Below are 25,922 nucleotides of genomic sequence, written 5' to 3' on the forward strand. Positions count from 1 at the left end.
GTTCGTAGTAAGCTCTTCTTAGAGTAGGGCACGACTGCAAATACCTGGTGTACTGACTTCCCTGTGACTTTTCCTTGACTTTTCGAGCAATAAACTATATTTACGCCACACAAATCTTTATCTTAAATTTTCTTTGGTTAACTTATTTTGAACATTACCATGGTTGTGTCAGGCAAAGTTCAAAGTGAATGAGGCAAAAGAAATGGGGGCCATATGTGGTGTTCTGTAGATGTCTCTGTAGTGATTTTTTAAAAGACCTGTGGTGTGGAGTTCCTCAATCAGATTTCTCCCTCACTTACAGAGATCTCAGTGGTTAAAAAAATCCAGGGAACTCATTTATAAGAAAAAAATTAAGGCAGACCCCCTTCATTTAATCAATTTCAAATATCAAAACGGCCATTTAAGTTATTCATTTTCCAGCATTAGCAAAAAACGTACAAAATGAAAACAAAAAATGACATCGAAACCTTGTGGAACCCAACAATGTAATAATTTGCCAATATTGTATAAAACCCCAAAATGTAAAACACCCCTGCAGAAGTAATTTCAGCAAGACTCTTCCTGGTTAAAGATAATAATTTTGAACTTAATTCTAAAATATAATTAAACCCAATGATGTAATAAAAGTATTGATTATAGTTAACTTGAAACTGTACTAAATTCTCAGTAACGTAATTAACTATTATATTATCAGTAAAAATATTATTACAACACTAATTAAGACCTCTATTACATTATACACGTACAATTATTACATTGTTGAGTTCTACAAGCGTTGACAACTAAACGTAACACGTTTTTTTCATTTAATATATCCACCCTTTTATTACAGCTTCCATTCTTTTCAGGAGACTTGCTTTTAGTTTTTCAGAGAAATCTGCAAGGATATTTTTCCACACCTCCAAAGTTCAGTCTTAGAAGTTGGTTGCATTTTCTGCTTCACACAATCCAAGAAATCCCAAACACTTTGAATAATTCTGAGGTCTGGAGCAGTTAATTGTCCTGAGAACAGCAGCAGCTTCTTTGATTTGCAAATTTTCTTTTTTTTGTCTATTGCCTTTGCTCAGTACCAGCTTTTAAATTAATTAAATGAATGGTGGTCTCTGACTATAGCACACACACACACACACACACACACACACACCATCTAAGCCACTTATCTTTCCTTTTGGGAGAACTAATGCAAACTCCACACAGAAATGACCCTGAAAAATTTAACCCAGGCAACAGTGCTACCCACTGCGCCATTATGCCGCTTGACTATAGCACAGTACTGTACAAATGTTTACTTATAGCTGTTTACTGCTGGTAAACATGAGAAGAGTTTGCCAGGAAAGGCAGCCATGTATGGGTTATGAACACACTAGACACTCTGATGTCAGGTCATGCATGCATCTGATATTTTTGTAAACATTTACAAGGAAGAGGCCAACTTAACAACAATAACCACAGTGGAATAGTAGAAGAACGGAAAGAAACACCTGTAGATGTTTTCAGATCTGAAGCAAGAGTGAAGCTTGATTTTCTCCTCTCTCACAAGTGAAAACTTTAAGCTCTGTTTATCTGGTGAGAGCTTCACCACGTACCTTAGTAAATGCAGTTGCTCACACTTACACTATCGCTACTTCAGCAACCACTGGAGCTGTGGCAGAAAATTACAGTGAATACTGCAAATACTAGGGTGGGCAGTTGGCCCTAAAGATAAGGATCTGTAAAACAAATGGGAACTGTCTAGGAGGAAGAGGGCTGTTTTAATGTTATGGCTGATTGGTTTGTAACACACACACACACACACACACACACACACACACTCACAAACACTCACTGACAAACACACACACACACACACACACACACAAAAACACACTCATTTATGCCATCCCTCTAAGCTGGGAAAGTTTGTGTGTGTGTGTTTCTTTATGTGGTCAGATCACGGTCAGTGTGTGTCTGTAAGGCAGAGGGTAATAAATGTACAGACAATGTAGATGTAACCGGGAGCTGGGATGTAGGAAATTATTTAGATTGCACATTTTATGATTGAAGTTTAAACAATCACACGTTTTTTCATTATTAAAGGGAAACGCACTGTGATCTGCAAGGAGGGATGGTGCTCCCAAAGATGAGTGAACATGTTTGATGTGTTTCCTCCCTTGGAGGCAATTTTTTTAGATGCTGGCTATCAGTCCTCGAGGACAATCCCACATTTGTTTTTGTGATATCCAAAGTAATCCCACACTGCTGATTTTAATTCCTTTTTCTCCAAAGAACCATCCACTGAAATGTTCTCAGTGAGATCAGTCTCAGTTCTCTCTGCCATTTTCTCTGTCGCTTGTGTGTGTGTGGTACCAGTTGCAGAGTCCGACAGGCCATCGGGAAAGAAAGGAGATGCGCACATGCAGGTGAGATTCTTCGTTTGGTTGTTGTTTTTTTTTTCAATATCGATAACAGCAAATGCACATGGTATGATAACCATCAATATTAATAGCATGGTATACCATAAAACCGGCATATTACTGCAACCCTATCTGGAACAATAACAAATTGTGAAAAACGACTGGGACAAAATCCCCCCATTTCATTTGTTTTCTTATTTTAATGCTCAGAGCTTCGAAGTGAAGCAGTTTCTGGGACTGCATGCTTCTGGACTGAAGTGGATGTTTCTATAACTGAAATCTGGAGGCACTCTTAGGGTACTCCAATTATTAATTTCATGACTTTCATCTTCTCTGTAGTCTCTCTTTCAATTCCTCATATCTCTCCACAGTTCTTGTATTCCTTCTATTTGATGTTGCTGTCACCTGAGATTGCTACCACTTCTGTTTTCCACTCTTTGGCCCAATTCTGTTTCTTATTTTTACCCCTACCCCTTGTTTTTGAGTGTGACCTTGCCCATTAGAACTGAGTTACAAGAGGTAGTGGTTGAAATCTTTCCCTACGAAATGGGACCCTCAAATAAAATAGAACATCACTTCATTAACAGCTACTAGTGGTGCTCTGTAGGCGACCCTGCCAGTCTGCAGTGACAGCAGAGGAGGGTAAAGTTCAGCAACCTCACTGCTGGGCTTTAGTTACGTTTAGGGCATAATATACCTTCAAAGGGGTGGGGGCGTTGGTTCGCAATTATTTATTATCACCTACCCCTAATTTTTGTATGAAGCTGAAGTCAGCTATTCGCTAGCTTCTTGTTGAAATTTTCTCGTTTTACATTAAATGGTGCAGCAGTTACATTCTGGTGCCTTTTCCATTTAAGGTGGAATGGGAAACTTAGCTAGCTAGCCACAGAGACATCAGCACACCACCAGCGATTTTTTATGTTTGTTATGAAGAAAAGGACCACAATGCATTGAAATGATATAAAAGTAAGATAATACAATGGCTTAACAGAGAAAATACTTGTGGGTTTCTTTGGTCTCTTGTGCCGCCATCTTGCCAGTTTTTCTTTTTTTCTCATAACACTCTGTATGCCTATGAAAAACCTCCATTTGGAAGGCCATGTAGCCCTAACACTTCACCCTACCCTGTATCTCAACAAAAATCAGGACACCCTACCTCTAGGCATGAACGCACAAAACAGAGTGGTGAAATGGGACCAGGTCTTTATCTACGTCTATTTGATTTTCTGGTTGATTTGCTTTTTTATCTGTCAGACAGTCCCACAGCACATTCACGGATTTGTGAATTATCCGATTTGAACAGAGTGTGCAAGCAACCCAAAATCATTGCAGATGTTTCTGTACACAGTCTTTGCTCGTTTACAGTATTGTGCAAAAGTCTTGGGCATCTGACAAAAATGCAGCAAGCATATTTCGTTCTAACACTATATAACACTATATACTTTCATTCTAACATTTATATAAATATATATAAATATAAACAAAGAATTAAACAATACATTGCTATTTTATGTGTAAGAAGTGTTTCAGCATTGAGACCTCTCCTTGAGGAAGCTCAACACTTAGAATTACCATCTAATACAACTCTTTAAAAAACCCGAAGAACCACGTTTGAAAAACAGAAGCATCAGTGTGAAGAACCTTTTAAAAGGCTTAAAGTGACCTTCACATAAAGGGTACTTTGTAATTTAGATGTTTTTCCCTATGATTTTCACATTATACAAACTTCTACAAAATATTCTTTGCACTTACATCTCATTTATAAATATGGTTCTCCAAAGAACCATCCACTGAAATGTTCTTTAAGGAACCAAAAGTAGTTCCTTTAAGTAATCTCACCAAGAACCATCTTTATTTTAAAGAGCGTAGTTTGGTTAATCAGTCCTTCCTTAAATTAAATCAGTTGTGCTGCTGATGGAAAATTCAGGTGATGGCTGGTGTGTAGCGAGAAGTTAAGAACGAACCACATTCTTATATCTGTATTCTTCTAACAAACCAATTAATAGTTTCATTGGAAACAAGAAATTCTTGTTAAATTTTACAGTATTTATGTTTATTTATGTTCATTCTAATGTTATATACTGTTTTTATAGGCAGTAAGAGACAGCCGAGGCCTGGCTGTCTAAGATCTTTGCATGGTACTACAGTACATTTCAAATATATTATAATTATTATACGTTGTATTATATATATATGTTTGAGAGTCTCACCATATCCTCTTCACCGTCAACCATTGTATAGGCGGGCAGCATGGCTCCTTCCATAGTGGTGCTTCTAAACACACCCTTCAGCTTACTGCCGATGCGGCTGATCCCAAACGACTCTCCTCGCTTAGACGTGTTCCTGCACATGCACACACATTTTACAAAAATGAATTCAGGAATTAAACCAGTCAAAGAGTGAGAACTATCACTCTTTGCACAAGCATTAACACTGCAAACCATCAAGAAGAAGCTCAAATGACAAGAATATGAAATGAAAAAAGATTAAATGTATACAATAAATTACTAGTAAGTTGTAAGTATATTTGTGATGCATAAAAATGCATTCAAATACAGTTGTAAGATTTTGTTTGATCAGGATTTTTGGTAAGACTTTATTTGAAGAATACCTACATAGGGACTTCATAATACATGCACAAACACTGAAGAATGTATTTAAGAAGTAATATTTGAATATGTAAGAACATCTTACATCATTATTCACAAGATGACAGGAGATGTTTTATGAAATAAATGACATTCTATATACAGATGTTTCATTTATAAGACTTTTCAAGCATCTTTCCAAAACAGGCTCATTCAGTGGGGTGTTCCTCAGGGATCTACACTTCGGCTTATTTTATTTTCTTATGTATGTAACCACTTCGTCACATTATTTTTGCGAGTATGGAATAAACATATATAGCTATGCTGACAATATACAACTCAACATTTCTGATGCACATGAAACTGTTCTCTTTATCAACTGATTAAATGCTTATATGGTATCATAAATAAAATGAACAGCAATTTTCTGAAATCAAACGAGGAGAAAACAAAAATTATTCTCATTAGATCTAGTATTAACAGGGAGAAATTTGTGAGACTTGGCTGTTATTCCTGACTCGGACCTCAGCTTTAAGTCATGTGTTGAGAATGTTACAAAAACAAATGTCTCACACTTTAGTTTAAGGACACTTACATCAATACAATGTCATTTGCTTTAAAATCATACTATCTTGTTTATGAATACAGTATTGCTTTTTAAATGCATTATTCAGTGTTTATGCATGCATCAGAAAGTCCTTAGGTAGGCAGCCTTTAAATAAAGTGATGGGAACAACAGCACACAAAAAGAACTTGCACACAAATGTGCAGAGAAAACAAAGATACACGCAAAATGCAAAGCAAGGAAGGCATCCAAAAAGAAGCATGCTGAGCATACGTCTTTCCAGGAACACGCTTGCCCTACACACTGACCTCAGAACAGCTTTCCTTTCTCAAAAAGCTTCAGCTTTGTCTACTTCAAAGAAATACTTCAACCAAAAATGCCAATGCCAATCCTGCTTATAACAGATGGAAACTAGCATCCAACTAAGTCCACATGCTCCATATGCTTCCATTCACTGTTAGCTTGCATTTTTGGGTAAAGACTCTAAAGCAGGAGGGTAAGCTGGTCTCAGATCAGTGCTGGAAGGCTTTTCAAGAGCCACTGCACACACAGGCAGCCTGACTCACTTTGTCGGGGTGAAGAGGGACTTTAGAATTCTGGGCCGCAGGGTTAGAATGGATTTGATAGATGGGGAACCTGATGGGGGTGGGGGTTTCATGTTGATGGATATAGGCCTGCGACCAATAATAATATCAGCCCATCCTGGAGGACTGGAGTCTGAACTACATGGAGGTGTGGACGTTTAATGTAAGTCCAGGACACATGGGCAGCAGTGGATGATGAGAAAGACAAGTCAGACTAGAAGGAAAACCACATGTTTCTCTCACACTTCACTGTAAGATTTATTGGCTATTATATCTCATTGATGTGAATGCTGGTTTAGACTGTTGAACAGCTGCTTCAGACTTTATTTCAGGCTGACCCTAGTCAACCCTAGGTCATCTCCAACATCTGTTTTTTAGAATAATTGCCCACTAAATGAACCCTAATTTAAAAATCAGGCATCTGGGCTCTGGAGACCTTATTAGCTATAGAAAGGCACCATAATTAAAGAACAAAAGTGTTCTGCAGATTCTAAATGAACAACCAGATTGGTTTGCTTTACAGGGTAAACCTTTTGTCAGGGAACACTGGTGCTCCGGCTTTGAAATAAACTGGAGAACAAAACATTCCTCTGATAGGATGTTTAATTCCACCAATCACATTTTTCCTACATAGTCCAAACCTTTAAGGATTACCTGAGTAACATTAGGAACTATCACAGTCATTATTTTGTATGTTCTTTTCTTGCACTTTCTTTCATTTCATCTATGATCCTGTCTTCTATGGAAACGGAAGTGTGACTTTGTACCAGCAGTATGTAAGTCTGGCCAGCAAGATATCTATTTCTTACTGTAATGTCTTGATACCTTCACTTTTATTGAAATAGTGTTTTATAATAATACAATTACCTATAAACCAGCCCTGACGCCATGATCTTCACAGCATCTACAAATTCTACTTAATGCATTTTCACCTAGTTTTAAATTTTCTATGCAATCAAATTAAACAACAGTGTGTAAAATCAACACTTGGCTTTAATTTCATGGGAGCGCATTGGACGGTGCACAACAAATATATCGCAATCTTGACTGTCTGATGTAAAACAAACAAAAACACAGTGGCAAAAAGTCAAAGTCTAGGGCTGTTTTTCAGTGGGCTTGTGTCTATTGATGGGCTCATGAACTCAGAAGTGTACAAAGACATTTTGGATGCAAACCTAAAAAAGCCTGCAAAAAAACTGCTCAAATGATAATGATCCTTTGCCAAATAAAGGAAAAAAATGAGTCTTGGAATGGTCAATTCAAACTAAATGACATTTGACATTTTGGCCACTTTTCCACTGGAAAGCCAAATGGCTCCGATGGCCGTATCATGCCATTCCACGCTGGTGGGGACTCATGAGAATGGTTATGGTTTCTTTTTCCATTTGCTGTGCTGCTAAATCAGGACCAGGAAATACTGAAGAAAAACTACATAGGACAGTGACTAACAGCTACACACACACCACAGAGCATGCTGAATTTCGACTGTCACTCCAACAGCAGCCATATGACTTTGTGCTCTCAGATAGGAGTCTTTATCCTCTAACTGTCTTATTTTTGCACACTTGTGGCTGTTTATTAAGCTAGTGTTAGTTTAGTCCAGCAGGGTACAGCTTCAAACATCACAGAACAGGTTAGATTTCTGTCACTCTAACATGAGTGACAGTCACTTGACTTTTACTCTCAGACATTAGCTTTTACTGTCTATGGCTGTATCAGAATCAAACCTGTACTGCAGTTTGTGGCACTGTGTGGATCTAAAGCCCACTAGCTAAGCTAGGAGTGCTGCTAACCAGGAGAAAGAAGACAGCTAGCATTATCTTAACTAACAGATTTAATTTTGGCTTTTTATCCCTCCAACACCAGCTGCTCGATTTCATTCCCTCAGATTTGAGTCACTATAAACTAAACTAGTGTTAATTAGCCAGAATCAAACCTGTACTGTGACATCATTAAGTCATCCCAGCTTCTGTTAGCCAGAATCAAAATTGTTCTGGCTACATCATTAAGTCATCCAAGCGAATGATTCTGTGGCCTTGACCACGTGTAACCAACAGTATAACGTTGTGTAAGACTTATGTATTGGACCGTGTCAGTCTGGAAATGCCACTGGAGCAGTTACCCTCCGTGTTCAGAACCGTTCAGCCCTACAGCAGAAAAGCAGTCTTTGTTTCCTATCACAGGACATGTTATCATTCATTGTGTTCAACATGGGGGCTGCAAGACAGTCTGTGTGTCTCAACTCAGGGGCTGCGTCCTTTGGAGGCTGCATTTGAAGGCCAATTGCGTCACAGCGGCACAACTAGACTGCCCCATTTTGAAGGGTCTTTCATATGCAGCCGAGGAATGTGTCCTTCTTTTCAGTGGCAATAAAGGATCCAACGGGTGCTTCCTTCGCCAGCCAACATATCCCGGGGCTCATTGTGTGCCAGCGAGGATTCAAGAACATGGCAGCATAAATATATATAAATACATAAATATATAAGTATCGGGTTTAAACTGAGGCGAATGGCTAATGATACAAATGTAAAAAAAACAAAAAAAACAAAACAATCATCAGTAGCCGGCGGTAAAGCATCTCATGCTCTAATAAATGAAAAAATAAACAACTAAAATAAAAGTTTCTGGCTCCATCTTTAAATAACTTGAAAAGAACAGAAAATCTGCCATAGGGCAGATCATTTCCTTTCGGTTCAGCCTTTGCGGTTCTAGGCAGCCTTTGAAGGATCCAGCCCCAGAACTGGGTCAAACTGAATGTGAATCGAACAATCGAGTCACAACAATTCCTTGAAAATAATAATCACAAAGGTCAACAAAACGTTTTTCCTATCTTGGACTAAGTATGCTATTCGCCAGCTCCTTATTCTAATTTTCCATTTCACCTTAAATGCTGCAGTGGTTACATCCTGGCACCTGAAAAAAATTACAACAAGAAGCTGGCAGATATGAAGCTAACTTCAGCTTTGTCTACCTTGGATGGCTATTTGGCAAAGCTGTTTGAAACGGCGAGTGGAGAGAGCCACTGAAGTCACTCGTCATGATGTGGTAAATTACCCCCCACACATTCATCTGCTGTATGGGTAAACTTTGGATTTGCAGTCAAGCACAATAATGACTGAGTGGTAGACTGAATGGTGACAGAGTGCCATAGTGCGAGCATCAAACAGCTGTGCTGATACCTCAGATATGCTCACCCATATTATATGACAACATCACCCAAAAGTCTGTTTTCAGAGAGAGGGAAAAACACAAGTCGCAGCTACTTCTCTACACAGGATACAAGCAGCCACCAATTGCCAATCCTGAACAAATAAATCCACACAAATGTTTATAGCTTCCAACTTGCACCACTAGTAGAGAGTCATGAAATCCGCAGTTTGCAGGGAGTGAGCCACATTAGAAAATCCACTCTCGCTCTCATTTCAGCCAATAGTTAAGAATTACACTTTATATGGAAACAAAAGATCAGATTTTAAATAAACTTGTAAAGCTCATAATCCACTTTTTTCACTTTTTATGTGTCTGGTAAACATACTGTTTTTGTTACTTTGTATTTAAATACATGCCAGTTATCTGTTCAGCAAGCACTGGTGTCTATTTGGAAAGAGGACATTTTTGGAATTACCAAGTATAGTTAAATAAATGCATAAGTTATGTTATATTTCTTTTCTAATTCTGTATCAAAAATGCATTGTATCATGAAATTTGCATATTGTTACCCTCCTACGTAACACAATCAATTAAAACCATTTTTAAGTGTGGCACAAATGTCCAAATACTGCTTTGGGGGCTCTGTATGTACAAAAACTTGACTGCAGCTGTAAATGAGCAGGTGGCTAGATGCCTAGCAGGTGGCTAGCAAAGGACACTCCTTCAGTTGAGACCAAAGCTAATTCCAAAGAAATACATGAATAAATAAATGCATAAAAACTACACCCTGAGCTGTACAACACATTACAACACAGAACAGGACAAACAAGTTCTAAACAAGTTGTAAGTTCAGACTCTCATACACTACCATGCATTCCTACATGTGTTAAATGGGTAAAGTTAGTAAACTCCACACGAAACATCCTACCACATCTGAATTTGGTTTACATTAATCCTCACTCGAGCCTCTTTTGGCAGAGGGAGTAAGGGGGTACCCCTAAAATTTTCCAGTTCGTTAATGAAAATAAATGACTTTTTTCTTTAACTGTGCTCATATGTGGCATATAGGCACTTAAACTGCATTCAGGCTAGTGCGGCTTGCATGCAGTGGGTGAAAAGGCTCACACGTCACGCTGGCCTGTAAGCATGCTGATGAACTTACCTTAAATCATCCAAACTCAAATTCCTGGAATAACAGGCACAATGGAGTTACTCTCTGACACAGACAAACATTCTTTCTCTCTTTGTTTTTCTCTCTCACTCCCAGGAGTTCACTGGAAACAGCCACACAAACGAACCTCATGCTGTGTTGGCTTTTCAATACATCAGTGATATTAATCCAGACTTTAAAGGCTGACTGTCAGTTGACCTATCCACACGTGTTCTTTCACAGAAATTGCTGTTATACAAGCTTTACAGAACGTTACTAAAAAAATTGAATGAGAAATTGTGGTGTACTTTGTTTAGGTCTGCTACAAAACCTTAAGTTTCCAGTTTAAAATGCTATGCCGCCAAACTGGACTGTGTTATTGTAGCTAATAAAAACAAAGGAGGTCAGAAACAACAATGACAAATTTTCCACCATGCTAATGTTAGCGCTAATGGTAACATTTATCCACTTTTCTCTGCAAGTTAATTGTGGCCAATGCAACATCATTGGACAGCTCAACTTGGAGGAAAACACTATGTCAAGTCTGTTACGTCAGCGAACTTGCAGTGGCTAATAGGGGACAGAGAGGAACTCCGTTGATAGAGCCAATGTTTAAACAGTTGGAGCCCCCTGTATTGGATTTTTACCCACATTCTGTAACCGATGCTATGAATGAACACATTTGTGATGACATAACACCAAGTATGGGTGGGTCAACTAATTAATAGCAAGAAAGTTAAAGTATGTGTCTTATATTCCAAGTAATTAGACTAAACTGAGTGGGACTGAAATTTGCAGTAGCTTTCCCTGTCTAAATGTGTGAGTATAAATATGAGTAAGCAGTGTTATTACAGTGTGAATGGACGCAAACTCACACACAGTGCAGTGCAGTGGAAACCTACCGGTTTAGTTTGGCATTCCTAGCAGGAGATTCAGCCCCACACAGCAGGTATCTGAAATACTGTACAGAAAGAGTGGGATGTGTAAAAAACAGGAGCTGCATAGAAGGTGTTTGTTCTCAAAAGCATTAATAACATTAATAAAATTATTTAACATTATAACATTGTAGGAAGTATTCTTACTGCTAGTTTACATATACTACGCAAAAGTCTGAGACCACCCTTCATTTATTTCTTTTACAGTTAAAACCACCAAGTTTTTCAGTTTCAGGAGAAATTTCTGAGGAGATCAGACATAAGATAATCCACTTGCATAAGAAAGCGGAAAGTCAAAGAAAAATAATTGCAAAAGCAGGAGATTTTGAACCTCATATATTAATAATCTATAAAAATAATAAAAGACAAAGAATTTGAGAAAATCAGACTCCTAACAACAATGCTAGACCTGATAGACCACCAAAACTTTAAGCATTACATAAAAATTCTCAAAGCTTTCATCTTTGAGAGATAGCAGAAAAAACTCTGCTCTTGCTTCAAACCTGAAAACATTTCACAGGTGTTTTTGTCCATCCTTTAGTTGTGAGAAGACAACTCAACACAATGAGTCTGAAAGAAAGTGTAGCTGCTGAGAAGCCCTCACTGAGGAAAAAAGATGATTTGCAAAATTATACAAAGAAGCTTCTGGTGTTCTCAGAAAAATAGACTGACCAGCCCAGAATGGAAGAAAAGAATGGAAGGCATAAAAAAAAAGCAAAGAACAGACACATAATAATGGAAGTTGATTTTACATTTAATAGTTGAGGATTTTCTGTTACTAAACTGCCATTTTACTAGAAATTAAATAAACGGAGGGTGGTCTTTGACTCTCACTTTATTGTACGTTTTATAGCACTTGTGTTTCTAGAGTTACTTGAGTCTTGTGGATGACCTCACCACTGTTATTAAAGCGAACAGCGCTGAGGACAGTTAAGCCAGTCTTGGTTGGCCTCGTCACTGTTATTGAAGCAAACAGGACCGGGGTTTCCCCTCAGTGTTATATGAGTAAAACGTCCTAAAATAGACATTTGAGTAAGTCTGGGATGTGAGTATACATGTAGTGCACTACCTCATCACTGTGGCAAAACAATGGGGTGAAGACATTCTCCAGCAGTGACAGGACATGTTCATAGGCCTCAAAGAGACAACGCATCTTCTGCAGCTTCACCACACCTGTGTATGGGCCCTCTGCGACTAAAGGAAAGGAATATAAAGACTCAACATACACTTAAGTTTAAAAAACCTACATATATAAAAATCTTCTTTGCCAAGTTCCAAAAAGGTGTGACAGTATGTTAAACGCAAATAATATCAGAAAGCAAAAAAACACTTTGACCTGTATTTAAAGTACAATGTCATGATACAAGATCTTAAACGTTCTAACTTTAACTTCATTGTTTTTTACAAATGTATACTTGTTCTAAATTTCATGCCTTCAACACATTCCAAAAAAGTTGGGACAGGAGCATTTTGAGACTAGGAACATTGTGAAATGTTCATCATGATAGGGTACAGAAAGATCATCCAGGCGAGACCTTCATAAGCATAAGAGTTGATGCTCGCCACTTTGCCAAACATAGCAGCCATCAGTTTAAGAACAGCGTTACTCAACAAGCAATGGCAAGAATTTTAGGTATTTTACTCTTTACAGTGCATATTTCAGTGAACCCAGAAAACTCCACAACTGAAAACTACAACTGAATGTGTGACCCTAGATCACTCAGGCACCACTGCATTAGAAATCGATATGCTCCTGTGATGGATATCATCACATAATCTCAGCAAAACTTTGACAAACTCTGACAAGCCATATATCAACAACGTCCACCACCTTCGCTGGGCTTGAAATGTGCATTGTGGTCTGATGAGTCAACCTTTCAGACTGTTTATGGAAATGTTTTCTGGGCCAAAGAAGAAAAGGACCATCCAGATTGTTACCAGAGTAAAGTTCAAATGCCAGGGTCTGCCATGGTATGGAGTGTATTCATACCCATGGCATTGGTAACTACATCTGTTAAGTAACCATCACCACTGAAAAGTCTAGACAAATTTTGTACACAGAACTGTTGCTTTTTCACAGTTTTTATTTTCTGAGACATCCATACTCATTCCAGCTTCTGCATTACAGCAGCATGCCTGCATAATACACAAGTGCAAGTGCTAGACTGACCTGCCTGCAGTACACACCTGTCTTCCCATGAAAATGTGTGGCACAGTATGAACCTCAAAATACAACAGCGAAGATCAGTACAGTTAGCTGAAGATTATTAAATGTTGTTGAAAGAAAAGGCAATGTAACACAAAGGTAAGCATTTAAATATGTAACTATCGATTTGTAAAGAACCACCAAAGCTAAAAGGCATAGATGTAGATATATTTCTACATACTTCACACTTTATTCGCCTTTTATTGTCACTCTGATAAAACAAATCAATAATTAGGCCTTAGCAATCAGAATTGAGGTCTGAAATGTGCGCACGCTCACTGAGAAACAATCAAAGCGCATCTAACAATATGCATGGAACTTCTTTTATATAGTGATAGATAACATGGTAGCACTTGGAAAGCTGAAAATCCACATACTGACACATTTTACTATGACCAGCAATCACATGCATGCACACCAACTACTCTCTGGGCCGATTTTAAACAGTTAAATGGGACACTGCCTACATCTCTCAATATATGTTAGGTGTGACAGAGTTACACATTTAAGGTCACTATGTAAAGTGACTATGTAAAAAGCATGTGTCATTGTACTTAGCAATGAACAATTTCTGAAGCTGCTATTCAGTCCTGCGCAGCAGTCAGGAAGTATTTTGGACCATTCCTTTTGTGGGATTCCTTTTTTGAACAGCCCGAGTCTTATTTGAGTTTTTGGTAGACGCCCTGGCCTTCAGTCACATGTTGAAGCCAATCTACAGCTTAGCATTCTTTGGACCCACAATGATTGCAAGACATACTGAATCAGCCCTGAGGCAACACAAAGCAATCCCACAATGCTTCACAGCTGGAATGTGATTTTACTGTTCGTAGGCAGTGTGTTGTTTTCTCCAACAATAATGCCATGTCCATAGAACACTGCTGCAGTAAAGCAAACTTGAGATAGTGAGTGTTTTTTTGGTTGTTTGTTTTAAATAGCGGTGGTTTCCTCCATGGTAATGTGGCATGGTTTTTTCTTATCGCAAACTCATGACCACAGATGTTATCAAGTGCAAGCACCTCTCATTTGTTTTGAGGACACTCTGCTTAAAAACAAATTGTAAAAGAGCATGACACATTTGTTTAGCACGAAAGCATCACCTGGTCAACAATAAGAACAGTATTCTGATTGTTGACCAGGTGATGCTTTCATGCCTGCTAGACCAACTGGGAAATCTACCTAGTTAGGGATTATGTTCATGAATTAATTAAAATTTTAAAGAATTTAGTTTTTTTATTCAGTTTTCTCTTTGATTTTCATTGATTTTTGTGGCTTATCTGTTTTGTTGCATTGTGCACAGCATGAGGAAAAAAAAAAAAATCAGCTCCCATCTATTCTCTAAATAATGCCCCACTTCAATGGGACGTTCTGCCGCTCTGCTCGCACAGCCTGTGTGAAACAGCTGACCCGTTAACATTAGCACTGAAATGAAAATCAATACGTTCCACATTGCTCATGTCACAAAGTGGAAGTATGTCTGAATCAGCCCTAGGTCTTGGCTGATGACAGTAAATACAAGCTTCACAACAACCAGGTAAAACAAACTCTGGAAGATCACACCATATGTGGTCTACAGATTTTGCAGTTACAACCAAATCATTGGAGGTGCACAAAGCAAAGTGGCATGGAAATTAAACAATACTCACTACTGCAGATTTCCTCGATGATAAAGGGATCAAAGCTGATCTTGTCAATGCTTTCCTCCAGACAATATGTCTCATAGATGTTCTGCACCTCACCATGCAGTCGCTCCATCTCAGAGTCGCTTAGCTCAGGACACAGGATTTTATCATTGAACTCCTCTACACAAACACACACAGGGGTAACACAATAACAATAACAATAACAATAATAATAATAATAATAATAATAATATTAATGACAGGTTCCATAGCTGATGGCCAGAAGTCAGAGACACCCTTCATTTAATTAATTTCCAAAGCGGCCATTAAGAACAACTTATTTATTTTTGTAGATTAGATCTAAGATAATCCACTAGGATTAGGAAGGAGAAATTCAAAAGAAACAAAGTTAAAAAACAGGAGTTCCCAAAGCTGAAGTTTCAAAAATGATTAAAAGATGGCAAGAAAATGGGGCTCCTAACTACCATGTAAGACGTGGTAGACCACCAAAACTGTCCCCATCAGATAAACAGCACTTTCATCTTTGAGAGAGAGGAGAAAATCGAGCACCACTCTGGCTTCAGATCTGAAAACATTCACAGGTGTTTCTGTCCATCCTTCCCTTGTAAGAAAACAACTCAGCACTATGACTTTAAAAGGATGTGTAGCTGTAAAGAAGCCATTAATGAAAAAATAAATAATGAAGAATTACTGAGAAAAAGATACTGGTGTTCTCAAAACAATGTGTTTGGGATTACTTGGATCGTGAGAAGCAGAAAATGCAACCAACTTGCTGAACTTTGGAGGATGTGGAAAAATATCCCTGCAGATTTCTTTGAAAACCTGAAAGCAAGTCTCCTAAAAAGAATAGAAGCTGTGATAAACGCAAAAAGTGGACTAGAAAAAGTGGATTAGATTTGATTTGATTTAGTTGTTGAAGTTTTTGTGTCAGTTTCAGATATACTTTAAATTTTCAGCTTTTTCCCCCTTTAAAAATGAAACTTAATGGCTGTCCTGTTTGGAGAGGAAATAAATGAAAGGGTGGTCTCCAACTTTTGCACAGCACTGCATATATACCTACTTACATACGTATATACATATTGTAAGTACTTACAGTCGTATGCAAAGGTTTGGGTGCTCCAATCAAAAGACATGTTTTGTTGATTTTCTAAGTCATAATAAGTGAACACATCCTCTACAGAGAACACACTTCTACGCATTGCAATGCACGATTACTGTTTATTTGATGAACTTAACACACTGGTGGAAAAATGAAAAATTAAAATTTGGCCAGTACAAAAGTTATGACAGTTTAATTTGTGTGTGTGTTATATGTAAAGTTAAACTCAGTAACTAAACAGAAATGGAGAACTAACCTTTTCAGAAAATGCCATATTTAAGTTTGTTCTCTGTAAAGGATGTGGTCACAAAACATGCCATTTGACCAGAGGTGTTCAAACTTTTGGATACCGTTGTATACATAATAGTATCTTTGATATGTAAGTACCTTTCTGTAATAAGGATTTTTAAGGATTAACCTCAGTAACCACAAAGATTTGTTTTAGCTCTTTCAGTTTTAAAAAATGAAAAATCTAATTTTTTTTTAATTACAAGGTCAGAACATTTTTGCCTTATTAACACACTCCCACCATCTTATCATCAAATTCATCCTGAGTCAGATACAAGCAATAACATGCTCAATCATGCACAGACAGAGATAAACAGGACTGCACACAGGATGTTAGGCAAGTTCCTGACCAAGATACAACATAGTATCATGCAAACTACTGCATTAATGTTTAAGATGCACACACACACATTAATAAACCCCCTACATATACAGACAGAGAGACCCTCACCCACAGTGAGGCAGAACTGCAGCACATGCACGGCTCCCTCCTGTTTCAGGAAACTCATAAAGCGGAACAATAAATCCTGCTGATCCCGGATCTCCTTCAGGTCCAGCTTCAGCACCTAACACGCACATAGATGCACATGCACACGCAATAAGACACATGCTGCATTTCACAATGCAACCTCATTTCAGTATGCTACACAATCAAATTAGCAAATTTGCCCCCTATGCTGAATATAGTCAATCAGCAGTGATGAGACCTGTTTGACTATTCAGTTTTGCACTAGATCTACAAGGCTAACGTAGCTAACAAGTACTGAAAGCTTGAGTTCGACCAATTAGTGTTCCCAGACATATTTGGATATTTCTGAAACATTGTTTTATCTCTGGCCTCCTGTTCATATGAAAACAGTGATTTTAGTCACTAAAAAAGGAGATCTTTGAAAAATCAGCAAAGAACTAGTTTTCAACATTTTATATGGAGGGGAAAAACACACTTTCTGAAAATGCTGATATCACCTCCTCAATTTGCACAATTTGCCTGTAGATGTTTTAACGTATTAAGCATGCAGATATCTGAAATCTGACTGATAACTGTGCTGTTTTTGCATTTTAGAGGTTGATAACGTGTGAACTGAATGTAGCTTCACTTCTTCGTTACACCAGAATGTAAGGCACTCAGTTACAAATACTAAAAAATCTCTCAATGATTTTAAGATGTGAGCCAAACTATCATTCAAATGGAGTTAGAATTTGGGTGGAAAAACTTAATTGTGCTATTTATTTACTCCTAAAATCAGAAGTAAATATTTGTCGGTACAACAACCGTGCTGGCAACAATGTGGAATCTTTGATGCAAATCATGGACATATTTTGTGGAGTTGCCCAAATAAGATCCATTTTGGGGAAAGAGGTCTATTTCACTGTGAATGAGGTGCTGGAGTGCACAGTTTCAATAAGGAGTACTGTAATGTCTCTGGGCAAAATTTTAGGTGTTGTATCTAAGGGCACATACTTGGCAAGGATATTTCTCACAGCCAGTAAGAAGAAACTGCCTCAAGACTGAACCCCACCACCCCCAACCCACCTAAAAAAAGTCAGTGGCTTTATACACTCATCAGGCATAACATTAGGAGCACCTCCTTGTTTCTACGCTCATTGTCCATTTTATCAGCTCCACTTACTATATAGGTGCACTTTGTAGTTCTACAGTTACAGACTGTAGTCCATCTGTTTCTCTGCATACTTTGTTAGCCCCCTTTCACCCTGTTCTTCAGTGGTCAGGACCCCCATGGACCCTCACAGAGCAGGTACTATTTGGGTGGTGGATCATTCTCAGCACTGCAGTAACACTGACGTGGTGGTGTGTTAGTGTGTGTTGTGCTGGTCTGAGTGGATCAGACACAGCAGTGCTGCTGGAGCTTTTAAACACTGTGTCCACTCATGGTCCACTCTATTAGACACTCCTACCTTGTCAGTCCACCTTGTAGATGTAAAGTCTGCTGCACAGTTTGTGTTGGTCATCCTCTAGTCCTTCATCAGTGGTCACAGGATGCTAACCACAGGACGCTGTTGGCTGGATATTTTTGGTTGGTGGACTATTCTCAGTCCAGCAGTGACACTGAGGTGTTTAAAAACTCCAGCAGCACTGCTGTGTCTGATCCACTCAGACCAGTGCAATACACACTAACACACCACCGCCACGTCAGTGTTACTGCAGTGCTGAGAATGATCCACTAGCCAAATAGAACGTGCTCTGTGAGGGTCAGTGGGGGTCCTGACCACTGAAGAACAGGGTGAAAGGGGGCTAACAAAGTATGCAGAGAAACAGATGGACTACAGTCTGTAACTGTAGAACTACAAAGTGCACCTATATAGTAAGTGGAGCTGATAAAACGGACAATGAGAGTAGAAACAAGGAGATGGTCATAATGTTATGCCTGATCGGTGTATTATGTAGGAGATACTCCAGATGGGAAAAATAACTTATACCTTAACATTGAAAGAGGCCCAGTTTGAGGAAAAATGCTAAATATGGCTACTTTTTTATACCGTGTACTGATGACTGTGTACTTTAACTTGGATTTAATTACAAAGAACAAAGTGCAAAAAAGGAAGAAAACCCATTTTTTCAAGAAATCAGACTTTGAAACTGTGCGAGACCTCAAATTGCAAACTCGAATTGCATTACTGTGTTACACAAAACAAGCCACTGTCAGTTTGTTAGAAAATCTCTGCATCCTTTGTGTGAACGAGCATATTTGCCAACATCAACTACACAAATAATTTCAAACAGACTTGCTTATGTGGTTTCTGACACTGTGGGCCTGTTTATACCTTGCATTAACGTGTTTTGGTGACTGACCTCATGAAAAGCCAGGTGTAAACACCTTCAAGACACACTGTGAGCAAATTATGAACAGATCGCTCAAACTGCATTCAGCAGTGGTCAAACACGGATCTTGACCACATCTAACATGAGTGTAAACAGAATGTGTTTTTTTTGCATTTGTGTACTTTTATAGATAATAGCACATTATACAGTGTCAGAAAAAAACATAAGTCTTCTGAAGGGGTGTACATCTCCCTTACTTGTTAGCCATGTTAGCCTTAAATGTAACACTAAAGAAGCAAACCTCAAATACCAAACTTGTGTACATTTGATTTTTCAAGCCATTTCTTTATGGACAAAATTAGTGCATAAATATATTTTTGTTAATTTTTTTTTGCCAGCTTTGCAGCTGATCTTACAGAAGGCTTCTTGTTGCGAGAGTCAGCATATTTCTGCAGGAAGGGCACCAACGCAGACGGAGGCTCAGTCGCTGGCTCAGGCTAATGAAGAAGTAACAACAGACAGCAAAAAAAGCTCAGATTACTCACTGTTTAAGTACCAACTGACTGACTGATCCTTACAATGGACAGAGCAGTAAATGCAAGCAGGAAAACTACTTCTTTTACTTACTTCCACATATTTTCTTTAAAACCAAGTTTTTAAATCAGTTAAATCAGCAAGTATTAGTGTCCAGTGGAATCACTTACAGGAGTGTCATCGATGAATATGAGCACCATGTGGTTGACAGTGTCCTGAGAAGGAAGTGGGGAAACAGAATCAATCAGACAGCTGCATCCAAAATCATCCTGATTTTCAAAATTTCTACACGTGACTGTAAAGTGTGACATAAAATACACCAAACTAACAAAATAAAAGATTTACTAGCAAAACACATACAGTGTCCATTTGCCTTAAATGACTGGAGGAAAAAATCTAATCTACTTTTATTCACATTACAAATACCAACAGGTTTCCACTTACCCCAGATCTAGTCGATCAGCTGAGACATATTGCAGTCCAAATTTTACTCTTCAGGTTACAAACTGAAGCCATGAGGCTAACATTGCTAAAAAACACTAGAAGTCAATAGTCACCCAAATCTTTTTGTAAAACACTTGCCCAAAACTTCTCTTTCTCAAGCGCATGCAGCTCTTCATTAAGGTTGCACAGGCTTGTTGGTGTGATTTAACGTACAGTACAACTATAAAATATATATAAAACTACAAAACTTCAAAACTTCACAATGCACTGTGTAGCTGAACATCATGGTTAGCCATTTTAGATTTTATTGCCGAATTCTGGCTCCCCTTTGTGTGCATGACGTCACATAGGCACAAGGACTACAGATTACATTTATAATTGCAGTTATTTCTGCACATAAATAAATTTTAAACTGGAAATATTTGTTCAAAAACAGAAACAACAGAAAACCCAAATCCAATCTAGCATCCATATGCCAGCATGACATGCATGCATGCGAAGGAGAGTTGGAATTCAGCACCCTTGTTGTCTAAAATGGCTGCCCACTTTGTTCAGCTAAAAGGTGAAGTTTTATTTGTTTTTATAGTTCACAGTGAGTCATACTGTGTCCTAAGCCACATCAAGAAGTCTGTCTGACCATGACAAAGACTTTTTGGTTTGAGTGGGTTGAGAGACTTTTGGGTATGTAATGGGTGACTGGGTGACTACTGGCTTTTATTGTTTGTTAACAACATTAGCCTCAGAGGTCCAGCACAAAATTGAAGAAGAAAAATCTGGACACCAACTATGTCTTGGCTGATCAACTACATCTGGAGTAAGTGGAAAATTGTGCAAATTAGATTTTTCTCTGAATCATTACTTCAAATAAAGCAGATGACCATCTTACTGTGCGGAAGACAATAACCCTATTGACTGGCTTAAGTCATTTAGAGTTATCTAATATCACAGCATACACTGTTCTTCAGAATCTATGTAAGGTTTGCCAAGCTAAATTGTACATTTTTAATATTATTATGTATTATTATGATTATAAGTGCCATCGGACTCTGATTCTGAATTGATTCTGAGTCCTGGCGATCATATGGTCAATGTTTCTCCAGAATATCCTGTCTTCTGTTTAGGTCTTTAGGCTTCTGAATGGCTTGTTTATGATTGCTCTGATTGTATCTATTGCTCTTTTTGCTGATCATCCAACTACTTTCATCCATCCTTTTACCCTCAACTGTACCAAGCATTGTGGTCATTTTCAATTAATCGATTCTGAGAATGTCCCCAAAGCAGTTTGGTCACGTGGGCCAAGCGAGAGGAGAGGCTTAATTTGGTCGAGGATCCATTTGTTTGTTTTCTATACCATTTCAAAAGTCTCTGCCCAAAGTCTAGACTGTGTGTTTTACAGATTTTCAGAGTTATACATGCAACTTTGCCAATGAAAAGCGCATTCTAAAATAGATATAACTTTGTCCCATGTATTATTTTTAACTGAACAGCATTATTCTTGAGCCTGAACAGCTATCTCAATATAGCATACATTTTATTAGACTGTACTTAACATCACTGACACTTTCTTCTTTACTATGAGATGTTCTGTTTTCTAACACGTAGCCTAACATTACCTTTACTGGGCTGACATTAGGTTGGCTAGTTATAAGCATTTGCCTTCTATCAGCGAGAGCAGAAAATGTGTTGAAACTGGGTTGCTTTAGTTTTGTTTGTGCGTTATTGTCGTGCTGCAGTGAAATGCCACCTCTGCTTTGTATATTTTTGTGCATTTCTGGACCACAATCTGTAATTGTAATTGTGTAAGTAGACCTGATAAAATGGACAATTTCCGTAAAAGCAAGGCAGTTGTACATGGTATGGTATATTTGGATTACACTAACAAGTCTGACTTTCCTATTAGTTTTTTTACAGGTAATTTACCTCAATATTGGCATAAACAGAAAAGGTTACAAACAGAGCTGTTGTTATATCACCACTGTCAGGTGGAAGGACTGCCTCTGAGTCATTCTCAATGGCTTTGTGTGCTGACTAAGTGAGACTTGCAGTCTAGCAGAGGTGTTGTTTACATACAGGGTCAGCCATGAAGTCCATGGTTGGGAGAAACACTGAGCCAGTCATGACCTCTCGAATCAGCAGGGCCAGGGACCTGATGAAAACATGTAAATGAACACCAGTAGATGTCAACTCGTGAAAACAGATGCTCTTCTCAAACACAAATCAACTGTGAACAAACATGTGCCTGAACTTTCATTGCAACACTATTTTGTACTGTTCTCATTAGACAGCTGATGACAGTAAGAAACTTGATAACAGACACTCAGTTAGCTAGGAACTGTGGGTGTGAGAATAACTGTTGAAGTGTTTAAAACATGCAGCTTCAAAATGTGTTAAAAGTAGGCACCCACAAACAGCAGTTAAAAGACTTAAAAAACTAAAAGCACAGAGATACACTTTAGTAGAAAGTATACAGCACTGTACAAAAGCCATTTAATTTCCAATAAAAACAGCCATTAAGTGCAAGTCATTCATTTTTCCAGAGTTATTATTGTGGAGATTAGATATTCACTAATCTGAGGAGAATAACTAATCCACTTGCATAAGGAAGGGGAATTTAAAAGAAAATAAGTGTAAAAAAGAGGAGTTTTCAAAACTGAAGTTCTAAAAATGATTTAAAAATTGTAGAGAAAATAAGATCACTTAGAACCACGCAAGACCTGGTAGACCACCAAAAACTGTCACCATCAGATAAACAGCCCTTTCATCTTTTAGATATTGGAGAAAGTAAGGACATTTTTTAAACCAACCAAAAAAGCTACTAGTGTTATCCGAAAAACGGACTAACCACCCCAGACATCAATATGACTGAATGTGTTTGTGATTACTTGGATCGTGAGAACCAGGAAATGCAACCGAATTCTAAGACTGATCTTTGGAGATGTGTGAAAAAAAATATCTCTGCAGATTTCTCTGAAAAACTGAAAGCGAGACTAGAAAAGAACAGAAGTGGTTATAAAGGGTGGACAAAATAAAAACTGAAACATGACGTTATATTAAGTTTTTCAGGCCTCTGTGTGATTTTCTTTTACACGTTTTCTGCTTTTTTATGATGTTGAAAATGTGCACTTTGTGGCCTTTTGGCCTGGAAATGAAATAAATGAAAGGTGGTCACTGACCTTTGTAAGACATAGCATATGCTTTCAAACAAAAATGATATAAAAAACAAAAAGTTTAACTCTTCTCTGGTTTTCTCATATGCAATACTTGATTATCAGGAAAGTGCAAAACCTCTTTTCTAATAATTATGTCCAGTTACAAAAAGTGAAGCTGCTGTCTGCTGCAAAAGCTAACACTTGACATTGCAAGACTGCCACCAACTCGATGTCACAAACAATCTGTGGTTGTTTCAGTGCAGGTTTCTCATATTTACGCTTCATATGCAAGTTCAGCTGATCTTAGAAGAAACACAGTGCCACCTAATGTAACTTCTGAAATTATAAATAGTTGTATGAGTGCCTTACTACTGAAGAGAAACTGGAACATCATTTAATTACACTTAATCATTTAACAACAAGTTGCCCCCCCAGCAGGGGTAAGAAGCCCCACTGGCGAATCACCTGTTTGTCATCTACATTTTACAGAATGTATAATTTACATTTTGGATAACAGCACATTTTTAAAAAGTGCTGTTATTAATCTAAGCATGGCATTAAAAATATTCTATTTTAAAACAAAATTAAAGCCTGTCCAAATTGAAACATTTAAAAGTTTGTTAACATATTAACTATATAATGACAACATGCAAGTTATTTTACTTATTATTTTTATTTACAACATTTACATTAACAACAACAATTTAAACAAGACAACAGTATATAACACTGTGTGTATGCTTTCATGTTTAACATTTCATTTTAAGAGTAAATGATTTTTGACATAGCTGAATAGATCAGGAGTGAATGTCATTCTGTCATAAATGCACAGATCACTATCTTGCAATGACAAAAAAAATTAGATCAACAAAAAGTTTTCAGGGGAATACATTTCAGGAATGTGGTCATCAGAATATCCATTCAGTAAGTGTGTTGAGATTATATGTGGTCCAATCTTTGGATCATGATCAGAAGAAATCTGAGAATGGACTTGAGAATGAATTAAAAGCACTGATCAAACCCCACTGATCAAGTAAGGACATATATTAATTTATATCTTAGAAGTTACTTTAAAAAGACAGTTACAGTTTATTATTGTTTAACCTTTGCTATTTTTTTACCATGTCATAGTATCTTATTGTTCTCAAAATACTTTAAATAAACCATCAGTTCACATTTTGGTGTCCAGTTTATAACATTTCAACCTGCACTCTATAAGTTATTATTGAATAACAATTAATAATGAGCCCATTATTATAGAATTCTTTGAATGGTTGTGTACATTCAGCAGCCTTTGATGTAGGGTGCTTATGAATGTATGGGTGTGATTGTTGGGGGTGGACATTTGAGCCAATATTTGATATTTGATCTTATAAGTCATTATTAAAAAGACATAACATTTGTGAAGAGTTACGTGACTTATACAAAATGTGACAAATTCACTAAACCATGCTGAAGGAGTAAAGTGTAAAATGAGCTTGAGCTTGATGTTTATCAGTGTTTTCTTGCAACATTTCCTTTCTGGTATAGTTGCACCCTGTACTGTCTGCTACATACGCCCGCACTGCACTTCTCGTCTGGTGTGCGGGAGCCTTTTGACCATTGCAGAGGTTGTTCTAGTTGTCTTTTTGCATTCACATCAATGATATAACCATTATCTGATTTTTAAAGTTAATCAAACATTCAAGTAATCATGAAACTATCATATTAATGCAGTTATCTCGTTCAAATACATCTAAAAGAGACCTGGATTTCAGCTTTGTAATCAGGTTTTTCAGCACATGTATGTCATTTATCTGATTTATTCAGTTCTTCTACTGTGCATGTGCAGAAACAGAAACAGAGAAGAGTAAACACTAAAAAACATTGAAGCCTTATTGGGAAACAGTTAAATTTACATGGAGTCCTCTTTTATTGAGGCTCCTTGCTGATTTTATTGTCATCCAGGTCAGAAAAGCAAGACAGGCTCATTAAAGTGGCGATTATAATGGCAGCCACAGATATAAACACTACTTTATATTCATATATGCACAATATCATAAACGTTTTAGGATTTTTTTAGAATGTCCTCTAATAATAATGACTAGTTGTATCACTGTCAGTTCCTCACATATGTAACATTAAATTCTTATATAAAATGAAACACAGTGTACTATAGAATCTCACTCATACTGCTTTCATTTTAATGCTGTTTGAATGCGAGAGTTTTATCACTGAGGAGACTGAATAAGGCTTAAGGAACAGTAAACGGTAAACACTAATTTTAATGCTACAACCACAAAATGTCAACAAATGACAAACTGCATTGTGTGGAATTTCAAACCATATAAAATTCTCAAATAATTATTTAAAAATAAAGGGACTCCATGTAAAAAGAAAACTTTGCCAAGAAGTTTAAATATTTTAAAATTTGAC

General features: G+C 37.6%; 1 protein-coding gene across 2 annotated transcripts in view; it reads right to left on the bottom strand.

Moving 5' to 3' along the window:
- snx14 (sorting nexin 14) overlaps nucleotides 1-25,922 on the bottom strand; it is a 53,678-nt gene that overhangs the window by 21,964 nt on the left and 5,792 nt on the right. The window contains exons 10-18 of one of the 2 annotated variants that reach the window (XM_036582367.1): nucleotides 22,429-22,504; nucleotides 20,085-20,129; nucleotides 19,797-19,877; nucleotides 17,050-17,164; nucleotides 15,215-15,370; nucleotides 12,435-12,559; nucleotides 11,333-11,391; nucleotides 10,443-10,466; nucleotides 4,604-4,736 (exon numbers count right to left, since the gene is read on the bottom strand). In XM_036582367.1, the coding sequence (XP_036438260.1) occupies nucleotides 4,604-4,736; nucleotides 10,443-10,466; nucleotides 11,333-11,391; nucleotides 12,435-12,559; nucleotides 15,215-15,370; nucleotides 17,050-17,164; nucleotides 19,797-19,877; nucleotides 20,085-20,129; nucleotides 22,429-22,504 (814 nt within the window). The remainder of the gene's footprint in view (nucleotides 1-4,603; nucleotides 4,737-10,442; nucleotides 10,467-11,332; nucleotides 11,392-12,434; nucleotides 12,560-15,214; nucleotides 15,371-17,049; nucleotides 17,165-19,796; nucleotides 19,878-20,084; nucleotides 20,130-22,428; nucleotides 22,505-25,922) is intronic. The other variant, XM_036582368.1, reaches the window with a different exon arrangement.

This window comes from Colossoma macropomum, unplaced genomic scaffold, assembly GCF_904425465.1.
Source record: "Colossoma macropomum unplaced genomic scaffold, Colossoma_macropomum, whole genome shotgun sequence".
Classification (NCBI taxonomy): domain Eukaryota; kingdom Metazoa; phylum Chordata; class Actinopteri; order Characiformes; family Serrasalmidae; genus Colossoma; species Colossoma macropomum.